The sequence below is a fragment of the Lampris incognitus genome, chromosome 4, assembly GCF_029633865.1.
Source record: "Lampris incognitus isolate fLamInc1 chromosome 4, fLamInc1.hap2, whole genome shotgun sequence".
Classification (NCBI taxonomy): domain Eukaryota; kingdom Metazoa; phylum Chordata; class Actinopteri; order Lampriformes; family Lampridae; genus Lampris; species Lampris incognitus.
In genome coordinates, this window is record NC_079214.1 from 23,516,793 (window position 1) to 23,538,641 (window position 21,849).

General features: G+C 43.7%; 1 protein-coding gene across 2 annotated transcripts in view; it reads right to left on the bottom strand.

The window, feature by feature from the left end:
* Positions 1-21,849, bottom strand: part of trip4 (thyroid hormone receptor interactor 4) — a 122,844-nt gene that overhangs the window by 96,486 nt on the left and 4,509 nt on the right. Inside the window, exons 6-12 of one of the 2 annotated variants that reach the window (XM_056278889.1) lie at positions 20,635-20,740; positions 20,193-20,408; positions 19,867-19,996; positions 14,129-14,322; positions 13,821-13,945; positions 12,539-12,630; positions 3,203-3,490 (exon numbers count right to left, since the gene is read on the bottom strand). In XM_056278889.1, the coding sequence (XP_056134864.1) occupies positions 3,383-3,490; positions 12,539-12,630; positions 13,821-13,945; positions 14,129-14,322; positions 19,867-19,996; positions 20,193-20,408; positions 20,635-20,740 (971 nt within the window). In that variant the 3' untranslated portion in view covers positions 3,203-3,382. Of the gene's footprint in view, positions 1-3,202; positions 3,491-12,538; positions 12,631-13,820; positions 13,946-14,128; positions 14,323-19,866; positions 19,997-20,192; positions 20,409-20,634; positions 20,741-21,849 lie in introns of those variants that run through there. The other variant, XM_056278888.1, reaches the window with a different exon arrangement.

Here is a 21,849-nt window from a genome sequence, read left to right on the forward strand (position 1 = left end):
GATTAATGGGGCTCGAAGCAAAGACAGGCTCACTATCTTCCTTCTTCCTTTCTCCCCTCTGATGTCACTGGTTGTAAGTTGCCAAGCACACGTGTCAGCCAGCAGAGCACAAGTGAGTTTGTAATCTCTGACCCAGCAGTGGCACAGCCTCTATTACTCTCTCTCTCTCTCTGGTTTCTTGCTCGAGGATTGACGCTTACAGTTGTACTGCTGCAAGGCAGGGGTTTGATGGGATAATAGCTTCTACTCCCACTCAAATGAACTCATGTATGTGCAAACAAACAAACACACACACACACACACACACCGCACTAGTTTTACCGCGCCCAATTTAGGCTGATGCAAACATTTAAAAGTCACCTAGGGATGCTACTGAGGGCTTTCTTGTACAAGCATGAAGAATATCATATTGAGAGTTCACTTTAATCCTGCCATTGTCATTGGTGGGAACAACGGTCACCCACTGACTTGGGGCCAAGGACTTACTAACTACACCACACAACGTTCATTCATTTCCTAAACAGGAAACTGGCACAGACAGTGGGCTCACGGGGAGCCATTTTGAACAACAACAAACACCAGATGTGGAGACAGGAGATGAGTGGCAAGCATATCGATTCTTTGCTTCACTAAAGCTTATTATGAGGAGGTTTAGAGTTTTGCCTGTGGCAAGGTGCGGATAGATTAAAACATTTAAAATTGACAGAGGTCTTGTTATTTTTCTCCTATATGCAACCCTCATTTAACATTGACAGGACCATTGCTTTAGGGAGGACACCACATGAAAACTAGAAGCTTGTGCTTGTTTTGTAACTGCTGAGTTCCCATTTAAGTGTGCAGGATTGTATTTCTTTAATAAGCATTGTGACATGTCCATAAAAAAAAACGGTCATGCCTTCTTTAAGCACAAATCAAGACACTATTAGTTGTGGGTGTCAAATTCTCCACTCAAAAGAAGACTGGATTTTATTGTTATTTCTCAGAAAAACAATCACTGTGTTGTAAAATTACACTTTTTGTTTGTAGTTTGACACCTCTTTTTTTGACTAATATGAATTGTTCCATGTTTACCTACCTCATGTCTTCTTTTTGCATATAATCCTTTTCAGTAAAAAAAAAAAGTTTTAAATAGTTTGATGATATAGTTTAAATGAATAAAATGTCCAAATTATTTCAAATTTTCATAAAATGACTCCCATTTCATACATTAGTGTAAACTGGACCTTAAGTAATTGATTATCATTTTACATACTATAATAGCAGTTGGCACTCAGTATTCCCATCATCAATTCTCTTTTACTCTTCTTCTTGAAGTAATTCCACCATGGGATGAAAAATGGGAACAGTTTGACACAAGGTATTCTGGGAATTTGAGGTCATAAATGTCTTTTTCAACGGCCAGAAATATGACTGTAATGCTTTGACCAAGATACAAACATTCTTGGTTAAATTTTTGACAACTACACCAAACAGTTAAGATTGTTAGGTGCATATCTTTCCTGTGGGCTGGCAACCAAACTGGTTTTTAGATGGGGATAACCAACACACCACACTAGGATGAGCAACATTCATGGCCAGATAGCTCTTGGCAACTGTATTCACACTTTTGAGTAGTACATTATTCATGTAACTAGTTATTTACAGGGAAATAAACAGTGCAACAAAAAATAAAACGATGCAAAAAAATAAAATAAATAAAAAAGTTTTAGTGCAGGGACTGGTGTGGAACTTGGAGCTAACTGAAACAGCACCTTTTATTATTTGAGACAGTTAAATTGGTAAATTGCCAAAAATAATCTACCGATCAAGAAGAGGCACATCAGTGACCATCCATCCATCCATTATCTGAACTGCTTATCCTGCTCTCAGGGTCATGGGGATGCTGGAGACTAATCCAGCAGTCATTGGGAGGCAGGATGGGAGAAACTCTGGACAGGCCGCCAGGCCATCATAGGGCTGATACACATATACATACACACACACAAACACACACACATACCTAGGGACAATTTAGCACGGCCAATTCACCTGACTTACATGTCTTTGGACTGTTGGAGGAAACCGGAGCCCCCAGAGGAAACCCACGCAGACACGGGGAGAACATGCAAACTCCACACAGAGGATGACCCGGGATGACCCACCAAGGTTGGACTACCCCAGGGCTCGAACCCAGGACCTTCTTGCTGTGAGGCGACTGCACTAACCACTGCGCCACCGTACCGCCTTCAGTGACCAAAGCATTGTAATTGTTGGGTGTTAAATGAAAGTTGATATTTCAGTATCCTTTTTTTTTTTTTTTACAATCATCAGTGCTATTAATAATGGGGCACATAGAGTTGATAAAAAAAATGTCCTTGAAAGAGTACTTAAATGGTTAAAAAGCCATTGTGGCGTCTTGCTCATGAGAATTACTGACAGAATTTATTAGCCTCAAGGGTGCTATCTCAGCTTTAGTTAAAGTAAAAAAAAGACTAAATAAAAGTGAAAACGTGGAACCTAACAATATAAGTTTGGTAGGGTCATAGCACAGTTATGATGTGATTGTTCTGTAGCCAAACTAACTGGAGTTCTTTGGTCATTCTCGGGACAAAACATAAAATATGGTCAAAACTGAAACTAAAACAGAAACCAGATTTGATGAACACTAGTGCTGGACAGATTATCATCATCCAAAAAAACAAAACATTTCTGATACTAGACAAATTTTCTCATTTTCAATGAACCAATGGGCGATACAGAAGTTTAATTTTGAAAAGTATCCATACCTTTTTAGTTATGTAAAGGGAAAACTTCCACATACTGATAGTACTTAAGGGATTCTGGTATTAATTGGTGTATGTGATAGTTCCATATGTTTATTATGGAGTAGAAGAAGGCCAAAAGAAACAACTAAAATTAGAATTTACCACAAGCTGCAGATGACTGATAAGTAATGAGCGGCATTTGAAAATATTTGTTTTCAAGCCACATATGTGCATTTATCTGTTTGATTTTGACTAACTTGCATCAACACTGCTGGCCTACGGTCTTCCAAATCATCAAGAGCCTGTGTTTACTCTCAAGATGCCTATTTAATTGATTTAAGTTCTTTTGACAAGCATACATGGGAAAACATTCTGAAGAGTAGACTGGGCAAAATGTAAGAGACACAAAATAAGGGACCAAACTGTCAAGTTTTCCTATGGACAGAAGCTGTGGACATTTAATGAAGTGTTCTAACGAATGCTGTGAAATTCTGGACAGTGGAGCAATCCGTTTCAGTCTGGCAGATGGTTCCACGTATTTTTTCATGCTGTTGAAAACCAGTGACGGAGGTTTGGCTGGTTGTCATCCAGGGCCTGGGGACCCAGAGGCTGAATGCATTCTACACACCACTGCAGAATCACATGCTGTCTGACCTCTCTGCCATGGCAAACTGCCCAGCAAGGAAAAACAGGGAGGAAGGGAGGAATGTGTATGAGAGTGTTTGTGTGTGAGCAAGTATCGTGTGCTGAAAGAGAGAGAAAAAAAGGGAAGAAAAGAATTTACAAATTAGCGGACTTTTAAAAGACAGTCCAACTTAATGGCCCATACTTGTATGTGGATGGGCATGGGCATGCAAATCTGCTCCATGAGCAAGACTCAATACACTACAACCACATCCACTGTCACAGGATAAACAAATTCTACTTTCAAGGACTCAGAGGCAAATATGAAGACTGAGTGAAAGTGGAGGGGAGAAGGACAGAGTACAAGACAGCAACCACTGTTTAGGTTTCACGTAAAGCTTGTGAATCGGAAGGGGGAAGAAACAAATAGCTTAGACCGACTTCCTTTCTCTTGGAATGTGTCCAATATATCCTGTGAGTCTCTGTACGTGTGTCTGTTGTGTGTGTGGTGGCAGGCTGGCAGGAAGGCTCTCAGCATATAAATATCACATTACCAGACAAGAAACACAGGAATCAGTCTGAACCTCCAGCCGGCCCACTAACGAGGACGACAGCACCACTCGGGGGGTCAAGGAGGGCTGGCGCAGAAAAAATGCCAAAGAAACCACAAGTTCGTTGAACAGATTAAGTGGTTAGCTTTATAGATATGTGATGTGGTATAAGCTTACAGCTTGAATTCTGTTTCATGTGTTAGTACACATATAATAGCTGCTGTGCTGTAACCTATTTACATGGCATGGGACTTGGTTAATTTATGGTTGCAGTAAGCCTTAGAGCAGGAATGTGGAAAAACACATTTCTGAAGCCTAACAGTACAAATAAAATGTGCAGTAAATTAAAGATATTCTAAATCAAATACGTTGATGTTTCAATGTACAGGTTTTTTTATATACAGAGGTCACAATGGTTTCTCTGCCAGAAATAAACATGGCCACATTTTTTACACCCAAGAAAATGTAGCATTTGCAACTGACTACTAACATTGGGGGAAAGAGCAGATAGGTGCGGCAAATTTAGGTAGCCAATATTTAGCAAGCCAATATTAGGTCAAGTCAATTTTATTAGCATAGCCCAACATCACAAATTACAAATTTGCCCCAAGGGGCCTTACAGCAACACAACATCCTGTCCTTAGACCCTCGCTTTGGATATGAAACAACTCCCTAAAAAATAAAAAACCAACCTTTAACAGGGAGAAAAAATAGGAAGAAGTGAGGTTCCCTTATCTTAAAAAAAGGAACCTTTGGATTTTTTAAATTTATTTGCAATTTCAAGATGAACCTTGAGGACAAGGAAAAGCACCCTAAAAACCCCTAAGAAACAACATCTATCAAAATGCAAACACAAGTGTTGAGTCAACTTAATTTTGACCTACTGAAATGACTGAAGGTTATGGCAAAGTGAAATTCTACCTACAAGGGGCTCCTTTTAATGGACTCAGTGTAATAAGGCACGGAAAAGTGTCACTTGGATGAGTTAGCAACTATCCGAATCATCGAAGCTTGTTTTACCAGACCAGCATTTATAATTTTTGTTAAGCATTTAAAGCCACAAAATTGTCATGTGCTTCTTCGAAACCAGTAATTCTACCATCAGTATAGATGTATTTTTGTGTAGGCAAAACTAAAGGGGATAAGTTGTGTCTACTTTTTTAAAAATAGGTTACAGATGAAAGCACATGAACTGGAGTCAAGCGCTCATCCACGATGGATTATTCTGCTGGTGTGCTACAAGGGTCAGTTTTGGGGCAACTACTGTTTCATTTGAAATAGCTCAAATGGACTTTTCTTAAACAGAAACTCATATTTACATTACGATATGGGCTTGTGCCAAAACAAGGCACCAGATGATACATACACTACCATTCAAAAGTTTGGGATCACATTGAAATGTCCATATTTTTGAAGGAAAAGCACTGTACTTTTCAATGAAGATAACTTTAAACTAGTCTTAACTTTAAAGAAATACACTCTATACATTGCTAATGTGGTAAATGACTATTCTAGCTGCAAATGTCTGGTTTTTGGTGCAATATCTACATAGGTGTATAGAGGCCCATTTCAAGCAACTATCACTCCAGTGTTCTAATGGTACAATGTGCTTGCTCATTGGCTCAGAAGGCTAATTGATGATTAGAAAACCCTTGTGCAATCATGTTCACACATCCGAAAACAGTTTAGCTCGTTACAGAAGCTACAAAACTGACCTTCCTTTGAGTAGATTGAGTTTCTGGAGCATCACATTTGTGGGGTCAATTAAACGCTCAAAATGGCCAGAAAAAGAGAACTTTCATCTGAAACTCGACAGTCTATTCTTGTTCTTAGAAATGAAGGCTATTCCATGCGAGAAATTGCTAAGAAATTGAAGATTTCCTACACCGGTGTGTACTACTCCCTTCAGAGGACAGCACAAACAGGCTCTAACCAGAGTAGAAAAAGAAGTGGGAGGCCGCGTTGCACAACTGAGCAAGAAGATAAGTACATTAGAGTCTCTAGTTTGAGAAACAGACGCCTCACAGGTCCCCAACTGGCATCTTCATTAAATAGTACCCGCAAAACACCAGTGTCAACATCTACAGTGAAGAGGCGGCTGCGGGATTCTGGGCTTCAGGGCAGAGTGGCAAAGAAAAAGCCATATCTGAGACTGACCAATAAAAGAAAAAGATTAAGATGGGCAAAAGAACACAGACATTGGACAGAGGAAGACTGGAAAAAAGTGTTGTGGACGGATGAATCCAAGTTTGAGGTGTTTGGATCACAAAGAAGAACGTTTGTGAGACGCAGAACAAATGAAAAGATGCTGGAAGAATGCCTGACGCCATCTGTTAAGCATGGTGGAGGTAATGTGATGGTCTGGGGTTGCTTTGGTGCTGGTAAAGTAGGAGATTTGTACAGGGTAAAAGGGATTCTAAATAAGGAAGGCTATCACTCCATTTTGCAACGCCATGCCATACCCAGTGGACAGCGCTTGATTGGAGCCAATTTCATCCTACAACAGGACAATGACCCTAAACACACCTCCAAATTGTGCAAGAACTATTTAGAGCAGAAGCAGGCAGCTGGTATTCTATCGGTAATGGAGTGGCCAGCGCAGTCACCAGATCTGAACCCCATTGAGCTGTTGTGGGAGCAGCTTGACCGTATGGTATGCAAGAAGTGCCCATCCAACCAATCCAACTTGTGGGAGCTGCTTCTGGAAGCGTGGGGTGCAATTTCTCCAGATTACCTCAACAAATTAACAGCTAGAATGCCAAAGGTCTGCAATGCTGTAATTGCTGCAAATGGAGGATTCTTTGACGAAAGCAAAGTTTGATGTAAAAAAAATCTTATTTCAAATACAAATCATTATTTCTAACCTTGTCAATGTCTTGACTATATTTTCTATTCATTTCACAACATATGGTGGTGAATAAGTGTGACTTTTCATGGAAAACACAAAATTGTTTGGGTGATCCCAAACTTTTGAACGGTAGTGTACATTCACACTACAGATGAACAAAATACTTATATTATTGGTACTTTTTTCACCCCTTTCTCAACCCTGCCAGCCACACTGTGCATGCATCTATAAAGAGAACTGATGAGAGAAATAAAATGTGACACCATATGAAAATTTCAGTTGATGAATTAAAGAGGTATTAAACACTTCAATGTGTTTTTGAGCTGTAAACAGAGTGATTTGACTATACGGTAATGAAACACGTCAATGCTTGTGTTAATATTGACATTTCTTACCAAATTTATAAAAATCAGCATTTCATGGGTTGAAAATGGCTCAACACGCCATCTTCGGTTTTAAATCAGCCCTGAACCTTACAAGGCCAATGGTGACATAAGTCGACCGGTTGGGATTTATTTACGTAATGAAATTTAAAAAAAAGAAAGTTAATGCCCTCTAACAGGAGGGTGACTGACCTCCCCCAACCCCCACCCTTGAGTGTAAGTCTGTGAAACTGCACTCATTTTCAAATATATGCTGATTGAGACTCATCATTCACAGGGTTTACTTACTAACCTTGGGCCTTTACTACATTTTCTACCAACCTTTTGAATTTCTCTCAATTTACAGTTAGTTATTGTTGTATTATTTCATCATTTCCAATTTTGGCACAATGGTTCGGACTTGTGCTTTTTAAGGCTGTAGAAAAACCACTGGACAACTGGGTCAGTTGGACCGGGCTTGCGCCGTGGCTGGGGGAGCAGTTGCCCCATCGTTCGCCTCTCTTGACAACCAGAAAGCTGCGACCCGTCTCATGGGGGACCCCTTCCATATGTCCATATGTAACGCATCCGTGTCCCAGCGGTTGGGTCATCATCATCATGGGGTGGTGCATGACGCCGTGCCGGAAGGGTGGCCGGTGGAAGGGACTGGGTATAGTGGTAAGCCAGCAACTCCCATCAGGCCCTTCTCGCAGATCTCCCCAGCTACTCGTTCTCCTGTCTCACACATCTACGCCCCCCTCCTCAGTCCCTACCTGCATCTGCTCTCAGCCCCTTGTCCGCTTTTTAGCATTTTACAAAATTATGCAGTGGGTGGAGTTAGGCTCAGAACTGGGGGAGAAGTTACACTTTAAGTCACTGGTAGTTTGTTTTTTAACAAAACTGAAGAAAAGTGATAACATTATGAAAAACAATATTGGGGAATTTAAAATGTACTAGGAAAAAAGTGGTCAGCACTGCTGCAAAGATACAATTTTTTGCCTGCATTGTCATAGTGATTTGTTCCAAGTTGAGTAATGAATCAACACTAAGGCCAATTCGCAAATCTTCTTCTTTCAGCTTGTCCCCTGCTTCTCAGGGGTCGCCACAGCGGATTTTAGTTTCCATCAGTATCCTGTGAGGGCACAGCACCAATGGCGGCCATTTTCAACCCAGGCCTCAGCCGATCCTGTATCCAGTATGATCTTGGCAATCCGCATAATGATTTGGCAAAATGTTATGTCGAATGCCCTTCCTGACACAACCACTAACCCTATGGATGGGGGGCACAGGTAAAGCACTGGATGCTATCCCGGCATCCATGGACTTGCACCCATGCCTGTTGCCATAAATATCTATGCAAATAAAACCTGAAAAAAATTAAATGCTTTCCCTCACTAAACCAAATATGCATGTACTAGCTGTCATAAAGACTGCCTCAAATATTTGCCTGTCTGAAACGTAGGCTGAGAAATGTATTGTATTTTACCAAGTAAATGCTATCTTTACACACAAGGTAAAATCAAACATGTTCAACACACAAAACTGTTTGCACTTCTCACAGCAGACACCTGCATGACCCGTTGAAAAAATCCAAACCTCAACTTGTGTTGAAACTTCCGAATTCCACTGTTGCGTCAGCATACCCTTATCAGGGAATTCAGGGGGCCCTTTGATAAGACAGTGTATGCACCGACCGCACAAAAACTGCACACTTCACCTACTACTTGCCCCTGTGGACATTCAGTATGGATCAATACAGCACTAGGCTCCATCAAAGAGAAAGAGTGGCTAGCTCTTTTCTTGGCATATGTCTGCCTGAGAGATTAGACCACTTTGACCTGCATTCACCCAGACATACAGTGCTCTAGCTGGAAATACGGTCTGCAGAAAAGAAAGAAATCAGGGCCTTATTAAGAGTGTGGATTGATTCAATCAATTTCATCGCCACAGGGAGTAGGTTGCTGATGTGATTGCAACACAGTATAGGATTTGATGTGCTTGTGCTACTGCTGTGATTCAGTTTAAATATTGGGAATGTGCATGTGCACAGTCAAGGAGTAGATATATTTTGCATTCAAACAATAATGTTAATTGACTATTAAACTGATCAACTTCCTGAGCAGTTGTATTGTATTTCAGTGTCATTTTGATGTAAAGTGATCCATCTATGGCATACCTAACATTTGACTAATTATGCATTTTACCCTAATAAACTATATTCTCTCAAGTTCTCTGTGGATCTTTTTGTTTCCTAAATCATTTCCCTATCCTCCAATCACTATACCCCATCTTTTCTTGCATTCTCTGTCTGTCTCTTTCCTAGCCTTTGCTTTCTCAACAAAGCAAACGTGTGCACATCTTCACCCCTTGCTGAGTGAGCAGTGGGAGGTGGGGGTGAAGAGGCAGACCACTGATCATAATGGCTAGCCAATTATCAGTAGGAGGAGGGAGGTCTGAGGAGTTAGGACTACTGAGAGATTACGGGGGGGATGGATCAATACACCAGTCGGTTTCTAATGAGGGGAAGGATTGGTCCAAATCAAACAGATGGAAATCCTGCCCTGCCTGAGGTGGTCTCTCAGCACTTGCAGTCATTGGTTCTTTGGTGTTGTCCCAGTGTTTTACAATGCTCCTAGAGTGCAGGAACAACTATTCCACTGGACCGGTGACATTCAAGTATTTATTTTCCTCTTTCATATCACTTCTCTCATTCTCTCAGCATTCCTCTTCTCTAAATAATTCATTCATTTCCATGGGACAGATTTATTAGCACAGCCTGAAGAATAATGGCTGTCTGTCCTTCAACCCCCCCGCCCCCACCTCCTTAACCACCCACAGCTGCCAGCACAGGACAGTAAATCCTATGCCTGATCCAGTCGCCAAGCCAAGCAACTCGTGTGTACGCCGCTATCCACTAGCACAACATGTTACTTCCCATTTACACGCAAGGACAACAAGCTTTGGCTGCTAAAAGCTAAATAACTGTGATTTTAATGCTCAGTGCAAAAAAGGCTAGCATAACAACAGAAGCCAACTGTTCACCAGTATCCCTAGCCTTGTGTTAGTCTTGTTCTTCTCAAGCTTTTTCTCCATTTTCTACAGCTGCCTTTCTCCCTTTCTATCTATCTTTCTTTCTTCTTTTTTCTGAGAAGCCTTGTGTGGGGTGGGGGTGTTATTTATGGCCACTCTGTGCAAATGGAGAGACACACACACACACACACACACACACACACTTTCACAGGATGAAAGGGCAGTCACACTGCCAGCAAACATGATTTTACAACCCTGGGTAGAATGAGTGGTTGAAAAGAGAATGAGTCCACAGCACAAAGGGGAAACCCCTCACATTTACAAGTCCCAGCAGTAGTGCAGTAACATGGAGCAGCACACATCCTAAATAAAGTGATTTCTCACACTCAAACATACAACTTGAGAACACTGTCTGTAATCATACAGAAACACACATACATCAACCTAAAACACAGGTGTGAGTGCAGATCCACGGTAGCAGGAACTCACTCCCTCTCTCCTTTTCTGTCTCTCTCTCTCTCTCACACACACACACACACACACACACACACACACACACACACACACACACACACACACACACACACGACAACCCAATAAAGCATGAAACAATTCCATTAACGCTGCTCGGTTTGTCAATCAGCAGAACAGAATCATGAGCCGTTGTGATAACCGTGATCTGGCTGCACATCTCATTAGAAGACAGGATGTGTATGCGGAAGTGTAGTGTATGGGAGCTTGTGGTGTTGCAGATTTAGGGCATGCTTGTGCCATGTGTTGCATGTTACCCATCCCCCCCCAACTACACCACCCCATTTTAAAAAGAGGCAGCCTTTTTCACTATAGGCTATCCAATTAAAAAAAAAACATGAAAAACGATGGTGAATATAGACGTTCACATTTCTTGTTAGCACTGCATTGATGAAATTGAAAAAAAAAGTGAGGTAAACCTTACTCACATATTAGTGATGATCATGTGTTCATATATGTTATGTAATGTGACATAAATGTATTTGAAATATATATGCAGTGGAAAATAAATCCTCTTCTTAATCCCAAACTAAAACATTCCAAATGTAGCAAATTTCAGTTGCTATACATTTAAATGCAGCAGACAAGTCAATATTTAACTGGAACATTATCTTAAGACAGACATCAATTTGTAATAAATATGTATGGGCTGAATTCATCCCAATTTCCACAATGTAATGAATCGACTCTACTCAGTCTTCAAGATGAATACAAGACTGAACACAAGTCACTTTCTAAGCAGGACAGTTTAGATAGTGAGGATGATTTCAGCAAAAGACACAGATTTGTGCACACAAGATGACTTAAATGGTGTATCAACACATTATTTTCTGGTGTAAACCTGTTAAAACCAGAAGGGGCTTAATAACAACAGAACATGAAATCCTGAGCAAACATTTAAGACCCCATAAATATCAACATTTAGTCAGTAACATTGTACTATCCATCCAGCATCTTTAACCTGGTTTTCTGACACACAGGTTTGGCAGAATCATGTTCACACATACTAACTAAACAATCAAAAATCAAAACTGATAGAGCAGGCTTTGTTTTAAGCAGGGATGGAAGGTGGTTGACTGAAAAGTGGAAGCCGCAGTGCCCACTATTGCTAAACTGTTAATCAGTAAGTCTCTGAAATCAAATGTTTCTCTGCATCCCCTGTAAAAGCTGCTCCAACAGAACGGCTTAATTTAATGCACATTTAGTGTTCCTGTGAGAGTGGTAGTGACATCACCATTCGGGTGGGAGGGAAGTGGTACATGTTAAGGGGATGGGTTTTGCTGCGCCTGGGTGAGCATGCTTTAGGGGGCTAGCGCCCCCTAAAGAACACTAATGCTGTAAATGGATCATTAAATGGTGCAGTGTGACCTCTGTTGGTAAGATGACATACTGCAGTTGTTTCATAGTGTGCACACTATCTGGAAGGCACAGGCAACACAGTAGAAGTACATAGTAATGTCACTTGGCAGGAGAAATGAGGATGGGTGTGGATAACTCTGTTAAGCACATTCTAATAAGAAACTAATTTCTAATCAACACCTTCAAATAAATATTTTTTAAGTAATAAGAAAATCAATAAATGAGCCCCTTTAATGAAAAATTAGGACTAGCACACCAACTAGAGGATCTTGTTGGTGCACAATACTATGGGAAAAGACAACAGATTTAGACACACTTTTCCAGTGTTTTGTTTGGCCTACTCTGTCTATTCTTGGCTGACAAGGAGGGGAAAATGCCTCCAGATGCCTGGAGAAAGTCAGGGCAATGTCTAGGAGGTCTGCGGGTTTGCTTTTGCACGTTGTTTTACCTTCACAATGTTTACTGCCTCAGCTATGTGTTTTTACTAACCTGCTCTCTGAACTGCTCCTGAGACAGGCAGTCAGTCATGTTGACGCAGCCCAGTAGACAGCCAGTGGGGTAGTCTTTAGGAAACTTGGGCTCTGCACAGATGACAAGAAGTGTCAATAAGCCACCCCAGAGTGAGTGTGTAGGTATATACATTAGGGCTGTCGATCGATTCAATTTTTTTTAATTAACTGCACAATTTGCTGAGATTAATCGCAATCGCTTTTTTTTCTTGTTAAAACTGAAGCTTGTAATAATGATATTTAAATGTGAAACACGGGATTAATGTAGAATCAACACAAAGGAAGTATATTCAAATTAAAATATTATTGTTCAATAGCATCTTTTTATCTTTGAACACAGATTCTCTCCTGTGGACTACAGATTTCAATGAAACCATCAAGGCCATAAAAACTGACTGTCAGTTTGAAAGGCATATTTCTCATATGCACTAAAAAAATAAAACCCAGAACCCAGGCCTATAGTATAGGTTAAGGTGCCAGTTGAATTTCAAAACCATCAAGGCCATCACAATTAGGTATCAGCTTAGAAGGCAATAATGTCTTGTATGCACTAATATAAATTATAATTAACAACAAAAAATGTGTTCCATGTTCAAGTGCCAGTAGAATTTAAAGGGTCGTGAATTCACAACATTCATTACGTATTCATAACGGCGCATCACAGAACCCCACATGTGCCCCAATGGCACAGCATAGTAAAATATCTAATATTCTCCATGAGGAGATGAGATGAGTGCTGGGAACAAATGAAGCTTACTGCTGTAAGAAAGCAGAGATGAAGATTACACACTGTAACAGTTCAGTGAGAAGCTGAGTAGGGGAAAAACACAGCTCTCACTCTACATTACGAGTTACTAATTAGAAATGTTTAACGCGTTAAATATTTCAAATTAAATGCAAAATTTAACGCATTAATTTTGACAGCACTAACATATACACACGCACACACATTTTGTACACAAATATAATACTATGACTGCCACCTCTATGTGGATTAACATTTTTATTTCTTTCTTTTTTGGGGGAGGTCTGTGGGAGGGTTGAAGAGGATCGGAAGGGGGATTGTGTTGTATTGTTCATCACATAACTCAAAAAGTGATAAAGATATGTTGTAAAATAAATAAATAAGCTACCCCAATATATGACACAGTCCATTACATCAAAAAATTATATTATGTTTCAGGCCTTTATCACCATCTTTACCCTTAAAAAAGTGAACAATTTGTAACACAGACTGATTTTATGTAGGAATGTGTGTATACCTTTCTTGTAGATGTGGCGGTACATGCCCTCTACTTCAGCAATCTCCTGGGGAGTGGGCCTCTTGGCTGCAGCAGCAATCCACAGACGCCCACGGTGGGAAGTGTACCAGGTCCGTCCCTCCACCCTAAGCATGTGCGCGCGCACGCACGCACGCGCACACACACACACACACACACACACACACACACACACACACACACACGTCACCAATGAATGAAAAAATATCAAGAGAAAAGTGTTGACAAATTATGGACACCTTACTGTAACAACTTCCAAGGCTTCATTGCCAAGTTCGTACGCTCCTTACCTCTTGATGCCTTTGACCAGCAACGAGGCCCATGGCTGGTGCATGCTGAGACACCAGCCGTCATCAGACATCTCTTGCAGCTCCTTGTCCTGTAGTCTCAGTCTGGACCGCTGTGCCCTTGCCTCACCTTCTTCTGTGCTCCTGCCTTTCGCTGGGTTCTTCCTGTTACTTTCACCGCCTCCTACATTCACCCACTGGGAACACAGACTTAGTCAGCCAGCTCACCGACATGCTTGTTTCTGCATTCTCATTATCCTCCTCATAACTAGTTGCAGCAGAGTGTGAATAGTTCTTCCATTACAGTTGAGTCAATTGTTATGTACTCAATTTTTATGCCAGGGGCAGAGTAAAATGTAGGGCACAGCGTAATTGTAGGTTACAAGGCTGCTGGATAATGTCTGAGAAACCGCTGTAAATTATAGCCATGCCATTTTAATTCTATCTTGAGCTCTATCTTACGTTTATCTGCTGCCAAGTAGGTGTACACATACGATGATAGTGTCTTGGTAGTATGTTCAATATTAAGACACAAAGGCACAAACTAAACATATTCAAGAAAAAAAACCTGGGAAAATGTGAACTTATCTAAGAAAAAGGATCAGCGTTACCCAAGTTAATGTGATTATCTAAATATCTTAATTGTAATATTAGGTAGTGATGGTATATTCCTGTACAAAGTGCGCAATTATTTTTTTTTCGATCACAAAATGGGCAACATCTGCATAAAGAGGGACCCTGCAATACAGTATTCACATATTTAGCATCAGACCTCTAGAAAACATGTTAAGAGCAACATAAACACAAGTGATCTTGGATTATCAGTCCAAGATGAATCAAACCTTAAGACAAGTTATTTCAACGTCTTTGTATTTGTCATTTAAAGTTACAATGCTGATGAAAATTGTCTTTTTTTTTCTTCCTTTTAACTGACACCAATGGTGACATATTAATTGGTGGTGTTAGAGCACTTGAAATTTAGAGATCCATTTGAAATGAAAGTCACTAGCACCATCATGTTAGCACCTCTCCCACTGTTAAACAAAATAAATAGTTGAACCTGAGTTTTAACTATTAATGTTGTGTTTTCTGTTGGTAAAAGTATTTCATGAGCTTAATCTGTCATATGTGTTTGCTAGCATGTCATTTATAAAATGCTATAGTGTGACAGGAATAAGGAAAAACACAGGAGACCAAGGCGAGTTTGATGTTTATTCCTCAACTCCAAAAACCAACTGCAGCAGGAACAACCTTGCACCGGCGAGCCCGGGAACGTAAACCACGCCCACAGCTCACAGTCCTGCTGGGTGAGAGGCATAGCCCCAAGTGTCTGCCACACAGCCCCCCCCCCCCCCGAACACCCAGAAGGGACTCCTGAAAAGAAAATTAGTGTCTCACTGGAGGCTTAAGCAGCCTGCCATAACAGCTGTGCCGTCCCTCAGCCGAAACCGTAGGTGAAACACAGTCCAAAGCCGGCTGAGAAGCAGAACGCTGAACCCGTGAAGACACTGCCGGGGTCCTGGAAGGAGGACGACCCCGACGGGGAACCTGGGCCGGAAACACAACTTCGCCTGCCACCCTGTGCGCCGGTTTAAGCCTATCAAGCGTGACACGCTCCCTACACCCACCCATATCTAGCACAAAACCCTTAGGACCCGTCTCAAGAACCAGAAATGGGCCATCGTATGGGGGTTGGAGGGGCGAGCGGTGAGCATCATGCCGTACAAAAACAAAACAAGCCGACATGAGCTCCGCAGGCACGAACGACCGCGGAAAACAGTGGTGAATGGGGCCTGGAACCTGAGTGCTGTCGGACAAAAAAGGATAAACGGCCGGACGGGGTCGAGGAGCGGAACTCCCAGGCAAAAATTCCCCAGGGACGCGGAGTGGCTGACCGAGCACCAGCTCAGCGGGTGACGCGTCGAGGTCCTCCTTAGGAGCCGAACGCAACCCGAGCATCACCCAAGGTAAACGATCCACCCAGTTACCATCCGAGAGCGCAGCGCTGCCTTGAGCGACCGGTGAAAACGTTCACACAACCTGTTAGCCTGAGGGTGATACGCGGTAGTGCGGTGTACCTGCACACCCAAGGATCGCGCAAGTGCCGACCAGAGCTCTGACACGAACTGGGGGCCCCTGTCTGAGGTGATATCTGACGGAATGCCGAAACGGGCGACCCAGGAGGAAAGAAAAGCGCGTGCAACATCCGAGGATGTTGTGGAGGATAGAGGGACAGCCTCTGGCCACCTGGTGGTCCGATCTACCATTGTGAGCAGGTGCGTAAAACCCTGTGAAGAAGGTAGAGGGCCCACCAGGTCCACATGCACGTGGTCAAAACGTCTGGCCGGGATCGGAAACGGTTCGAGGGGCGATTTAGTGTGCTGGTGGACCTTAGCGCGCTGGCACGCTACACATGCAGCTGCCCACCCCTTGATGTCCTTGTGGAGGCCAGGCCAGACGAACTTGGAACCGACCAACTTCACTGACGCCCGAACTCCAGGGTGCGAGAGGGAGTGAATCGAATCGAAAACTCGACGGCGCCAGGCCACTGGAACAACAGGGCGGGGACGGCCGGTGGAGACATCGCAGAGGGCAGGACTGCCTTCCTGAATCAAAGCGTCCTCTAGCTTGAGACCGGTACGCGTTGACCTAAGGGCAAGGACGTCCGGGTCGCTGGGCTGGTCGGCAGCCATAGCGGAGAAATCCACACCGAGGTGCACAGGACACACAAGCACACGCGACAGACAATCAGCAACAGGGTTGGACTTCCCGGCCACATGCTGAATGTCCGTTGTGAACTCGGAGATCGCCGCTAGGTGGCGCTGTTGACGAGCAGACCACGGCTCAGTCACCTTGGACATGGCAAAAGTCAGCGGCTTATGATCCACATAAGCCGTGAATGGGCGACCCTCCAGCAGGAAGCGGAAATGCCGGGTTGCAAGGTGCAGTGCCAGCAACTCCCGGTCAAAAACGCTGTACTTGCGCTCGCTATCCCGCAGTTTGCGGCTAAAAAATGCGAGTGGCTGTCACGCATTCGCCACACGCTGTTCAACCACAGCCGCCTCGGCTATGTCAGACGCATCGGTTGTTAAAGCTATGAACGCCGTGGGTGTGGGATGGGCGAGGAGGGCAGCGTTAGCCAGGGCGCACTTAGCTCCGTCAAAGGCCTGGACCTGTTCGGGAGTCCAGTCGACAGGGTCGTTAGCCTTCTTAAGCCGCAGGGCTTCGTAAAGTGGCTGAAGGAGGTGGGCAGCGCGAGGGAGGAAACGGTTATAGAAATTCACCATGCCCGAGAATTCCTGCAATGCCTTAACAGAGACTGGGCGGGGAAATTCCGCCACCGCTTGCACCTTGGAAGGCAACGGTGACCCAAGAAGTCAATCACCGGCAGTCCAAACTGACACTTGGCCGGGTTGACTATCAGGCCGTGTTCGTCCAGACGACGGAAAACCTGTTTCAGGTGCGCCAGGTGCTCTTCAGCTGACGGACTGGCCACTAATATGTCGTCGAGATAAACGAACACGAAATCAAGGTCACGCAACACCGAGTCCATGAGCCTCTGAAAGGTTTGCGCTGCCCCCCTCAAGCCAAAAGGCATGCGCATGAACTCAAAAAGCCCAAACGGGGTGATCACTGCGGTCTTGGGCACGTCCTCTGCGCGCGCGGGAACCTGATGATAGCCGCGCACCAGGTCCACCTTAGAGAAAATAGTGGCACCTGCCAGGCGTATGGAAAAGTCCTGTATGTGTGGGATGGGATAGCGGTCATTGGCGGTGACGTTGTTCAGGCGGCGAAAATCGCCGCAAGGCCGCCACGACCCATCCGCCTTGGGCACCATGTGAAGCGGCGAGGCCCACGGGCTGTTGGAACGCCTCACTATACCCAGACGCTCCATGATGGCGAACTCCTCCGTGGCTGTAGCCAATTTTACCGCGTCGAGGCGCCGCGCGCGCGCAAAAACTGGCGGTCCCAGAGTGGGAATGAAATGTTGTACCCCGTGTTTAGTAACCGCGGTGGAAAAGGCAGGCGTAGTCACCGATGGAAAATCCGCCAGCAAACGCTGAAAAACATCCCCTAATGCTAAAAAGTTAGCGTGTGTTAACGGCCCGGCTCCCCTTGTCTCGCACGGAACAGTGGCGAAAGACACAGCATCAATTAAACGGCGGTTTGCAACATCAACCAGCAGACCATTAGCAAACAGAAAATCCGCGCCGATAATACGAACCGTAACGGCGGCCACTACAAAGTCCCACTCAAAATGGCGCCCGTGGAAGCAAACAGTCACCAACCTTGTGCCAAACGTCGCAATGGACGAACCGTTAGCTGCACTTAACTGTGGGCCGCCGCCTTCGGCCGACCTGTCTGTCTTAGCAGGAGGGAGTAGGCTCTTTTGCGAGCCTGAGTCCAACAGACTTCCTGACATCGTGTCCTTAATGAAGAGCAGCTCACTACGTCCGCCAGCGCCCACGGCTGCTACTGAGCGCTGGCCCTGGAGTTTCCCGCCGCCTCAAACGTGCACGGAGGGACGCAGCGCCTCGCTTTGCCGCCGAACCGCTGGTGGAAGAAACAGAGGCCTCTCCCGCGCCGTCTCCGGGCAGTCACTTCAGCCACCACTGCCGGGTCCGCGTCCTCCGACGTCGGCTGCAGAGGCTCCGACGCCACACTCTGCACAGAGAACCGTCTGGTAGCCAGCAGGACCCGATCGGCCTCCTCAGCCAAACCTCGGCAGTCACCAGCGGCCAGACACGGGGAGTTAGCCAAAGCCGCGCGCACAGGAGACGGGAGCTGGCGCAGGAAAAGGAACCCACCTTCGTCTGAGCCTAGCAGCGACAGCATATTGTCCATGAGCTCCACAGCCGTCCCGTCGCCCAAACCGGATAGGGAAAGGATTCTATCTGCCCTCTCTGCGGTAGATAGGCTGTACCTCCGGAGCAGAAGATGTTTGAGGGCCACGTATTTATCGTGTTGCGGAGGGGCGCGCAACAGCTGCATGGCCCGGCGCGTGGACTGCTGGTCCAGCGAAGCGACGACCAAATAATATCTGGCGTCGTCCGCGGAGATTCCACGCAGGTGGAACAGCGCCTCGACATGCTGGAACCACGAAGCCGGGTCGCTCTGCCAGAACTCTGGGAGTTTCACAGCCGCGGCGAGAACGGCCGGCTGTGAGAGTTGGGGCGGCGTGGCCGAAGTGGATTCACACTCCTCTTCTGCTCCAAACATGTTCAATTCGGGGTCACCAATGTGGCAGGAATGAGGAAAAACACAGGAGACCAAGGCGAGTTTGATGTTCATTCCTCAACTCCAAAAACCAACTGCAGCAGGAACAACCCTGCACCGGCGAGCCCGGGAACGTAAACCACGCCCCCAGCTCACAGTCCTGCTGGGTGAGAGGCATAGCCCCTAGTGTCCGCCACAATAGACTAATATTTTTCCATGGAAAGCCTCACCTATCAGACAGTAACCATTAAAATAAGAAAAGTCATTTATTATCTGGATGTTTGTGGATTAGATATTGTCTCAAATATGCCAGCAAAAAAAAAAAAAAACGACAAAAAGGACATTTCCTTGGATGTAAATCTTCCAAGACTAACTTAAAAGCTGAATGAAATTAGCTGAAAACTCCAGGCCTAAAATATTTCTATTGATTGATTATCTATGGCGCTAATATTCTAATACCAAAAACAATTTCAACATAACTTAATAAGTACATCCATCAACCAATACTGCACACAATGACCTACCTCTGGTGCTTCCTGCATTATGTTGGGGTTGACCAGATTTCCAGAGCTCTGCTGCAAACCTTGCCTGTCTGAGTGCAGTTGTGTTTTCAGTGGGGAATCACTGCCCATTGCTTTAATGGCTTCATCTAGCCTGCAAATAATTACTTTATAAGGAAAAGGGTCTCAAGCATTGTTAAGCAACATTAAATCCACCCCTCATATTACAAAGGATATTTTTGACTCAAGTATGTATTCAAGTCAAAAACCATTTTACACATACAGCATTAATACTGCACCATGTCTTGGTTTCCCCTGATACTATGGTGGTGTTGGATTATTTTACTCACTTGTTGTAGTACTGGCTAAAGTTGTCTCCCTCATCAATTACTTGTCTACCAGCAAAGTCCAACGTGATCTTCCTGTCCTTCCGCGAAGCATAGCGAATTTCCCGTAGCTCTTCCTCCTTTTTCCTCAGCATGTCACGCTCGCTGGGTGATAGCCACTGATTGGAGTCAGCAGCAAAGTAGTCAGACTCATCATCAAGAACCTGCGTTCTCTTGACACTGTTGATGTAATCAAAAAATCCATCGACATGATGGTAATTACTCAAATTGAAAAATTATGGATGATACTGATTAGGCAATGCACAACTGCATGTTTCATCATTTTTTCTAATCAGAGGTTGTTCTGTAAAATTACAGACATTTCATACAGTAATATACTAGGCCATTCTTGCTTGATTTCATTACAAAGCAAAAGTCATGTTTTGTAGTGTAGGTGCTACAGTACCTATTTTTGTCATATTCAAGCAGTTTATCTTTGTGCTGGATGGCCTTCTCCAAGCCAGCATTCATCCGAGTCTCTTGGTGAGAGAGATAATCTCTATCTGAAAAGTCTGCACGCAAAAAAAGAAGAAATAAATAACTAAAACAACAACCACAATAATAATAATCCTAATATCTTTATCTATACAACACCTTTCCAGAGCTCAAGGTTGCTTAGCAAAAGTAAGTATCGACATATCATGACACACACATGGCAACAATCAGAACAGGACAACAAAACAATAAGACATGAATCACTCAGAAGAAGGTGAAACAGAAAGAGGAGGATAACGCTTGAGAAGATATAAGTGTTTAGATGTGATTTGAAAGATGTAATGAAGGAGGAAAAGTGCAGTCTGACAATAGAACTAAAATGAGTATCAAAGGACAGGGACTGGTCAAAATAACCCCAAGATTACAATCAGATGCTAAAGGAAAGACCTGTAATACCATCAATATCAACACTGAGATCAGGTTGTGTGGTGATAATGGATCTGGGGGCAAAAAGTAAGATTTCAGTTTTATCAGTGGTGAGGTTGAAAAAGTTGGAGTTCATTCATTGTTTAAAGCTACAATCCATAAAATTTCTACAGTAGTAAAATTGTTTTATCCATCTGGACCATGATGTCAGGTTACATAATACGGTCATCTTTATCATGGTTGGAGACACCATCCAGTCTCTGTATACCATTACTGAAACGTCTTGACTGGGTAGGATGAACACAGGTATAAGGCTGAAACAATTCCTCAAGAAACTAAAATAATTTGATTACTAAAATCATCGAGGCAAAGCTTGATTTAATCCATATAACTATGCACAGCTCACTGAGTTTTGCACAGATGATTATTGATGTCGCACAACGCATTTACGCTGTGGACACCTGACGTGAAGAAGACGATGGCGCAGATTGCAAAATGGAGGACGAGAGATAAAATAGTGGGGGGGGGGCAGAGAAAATGACAAAGTGTCCAAAATCCTGGATCATTTTAAGCTGAAACAAAATGAAAACTCTGTGCAGTCTGTCTATTGTAAAACCTAACTAGTCTACTACAATAGCAGGATGCCAACGCTTCAGCATCTCAGCAGAGAGCATCCAGTCTATGCATTTAGTTTACAGAGTGGACCCGACTAATGTTAGCATTAAATCAAACATTACTGGGACATCAAATGCCACAAACC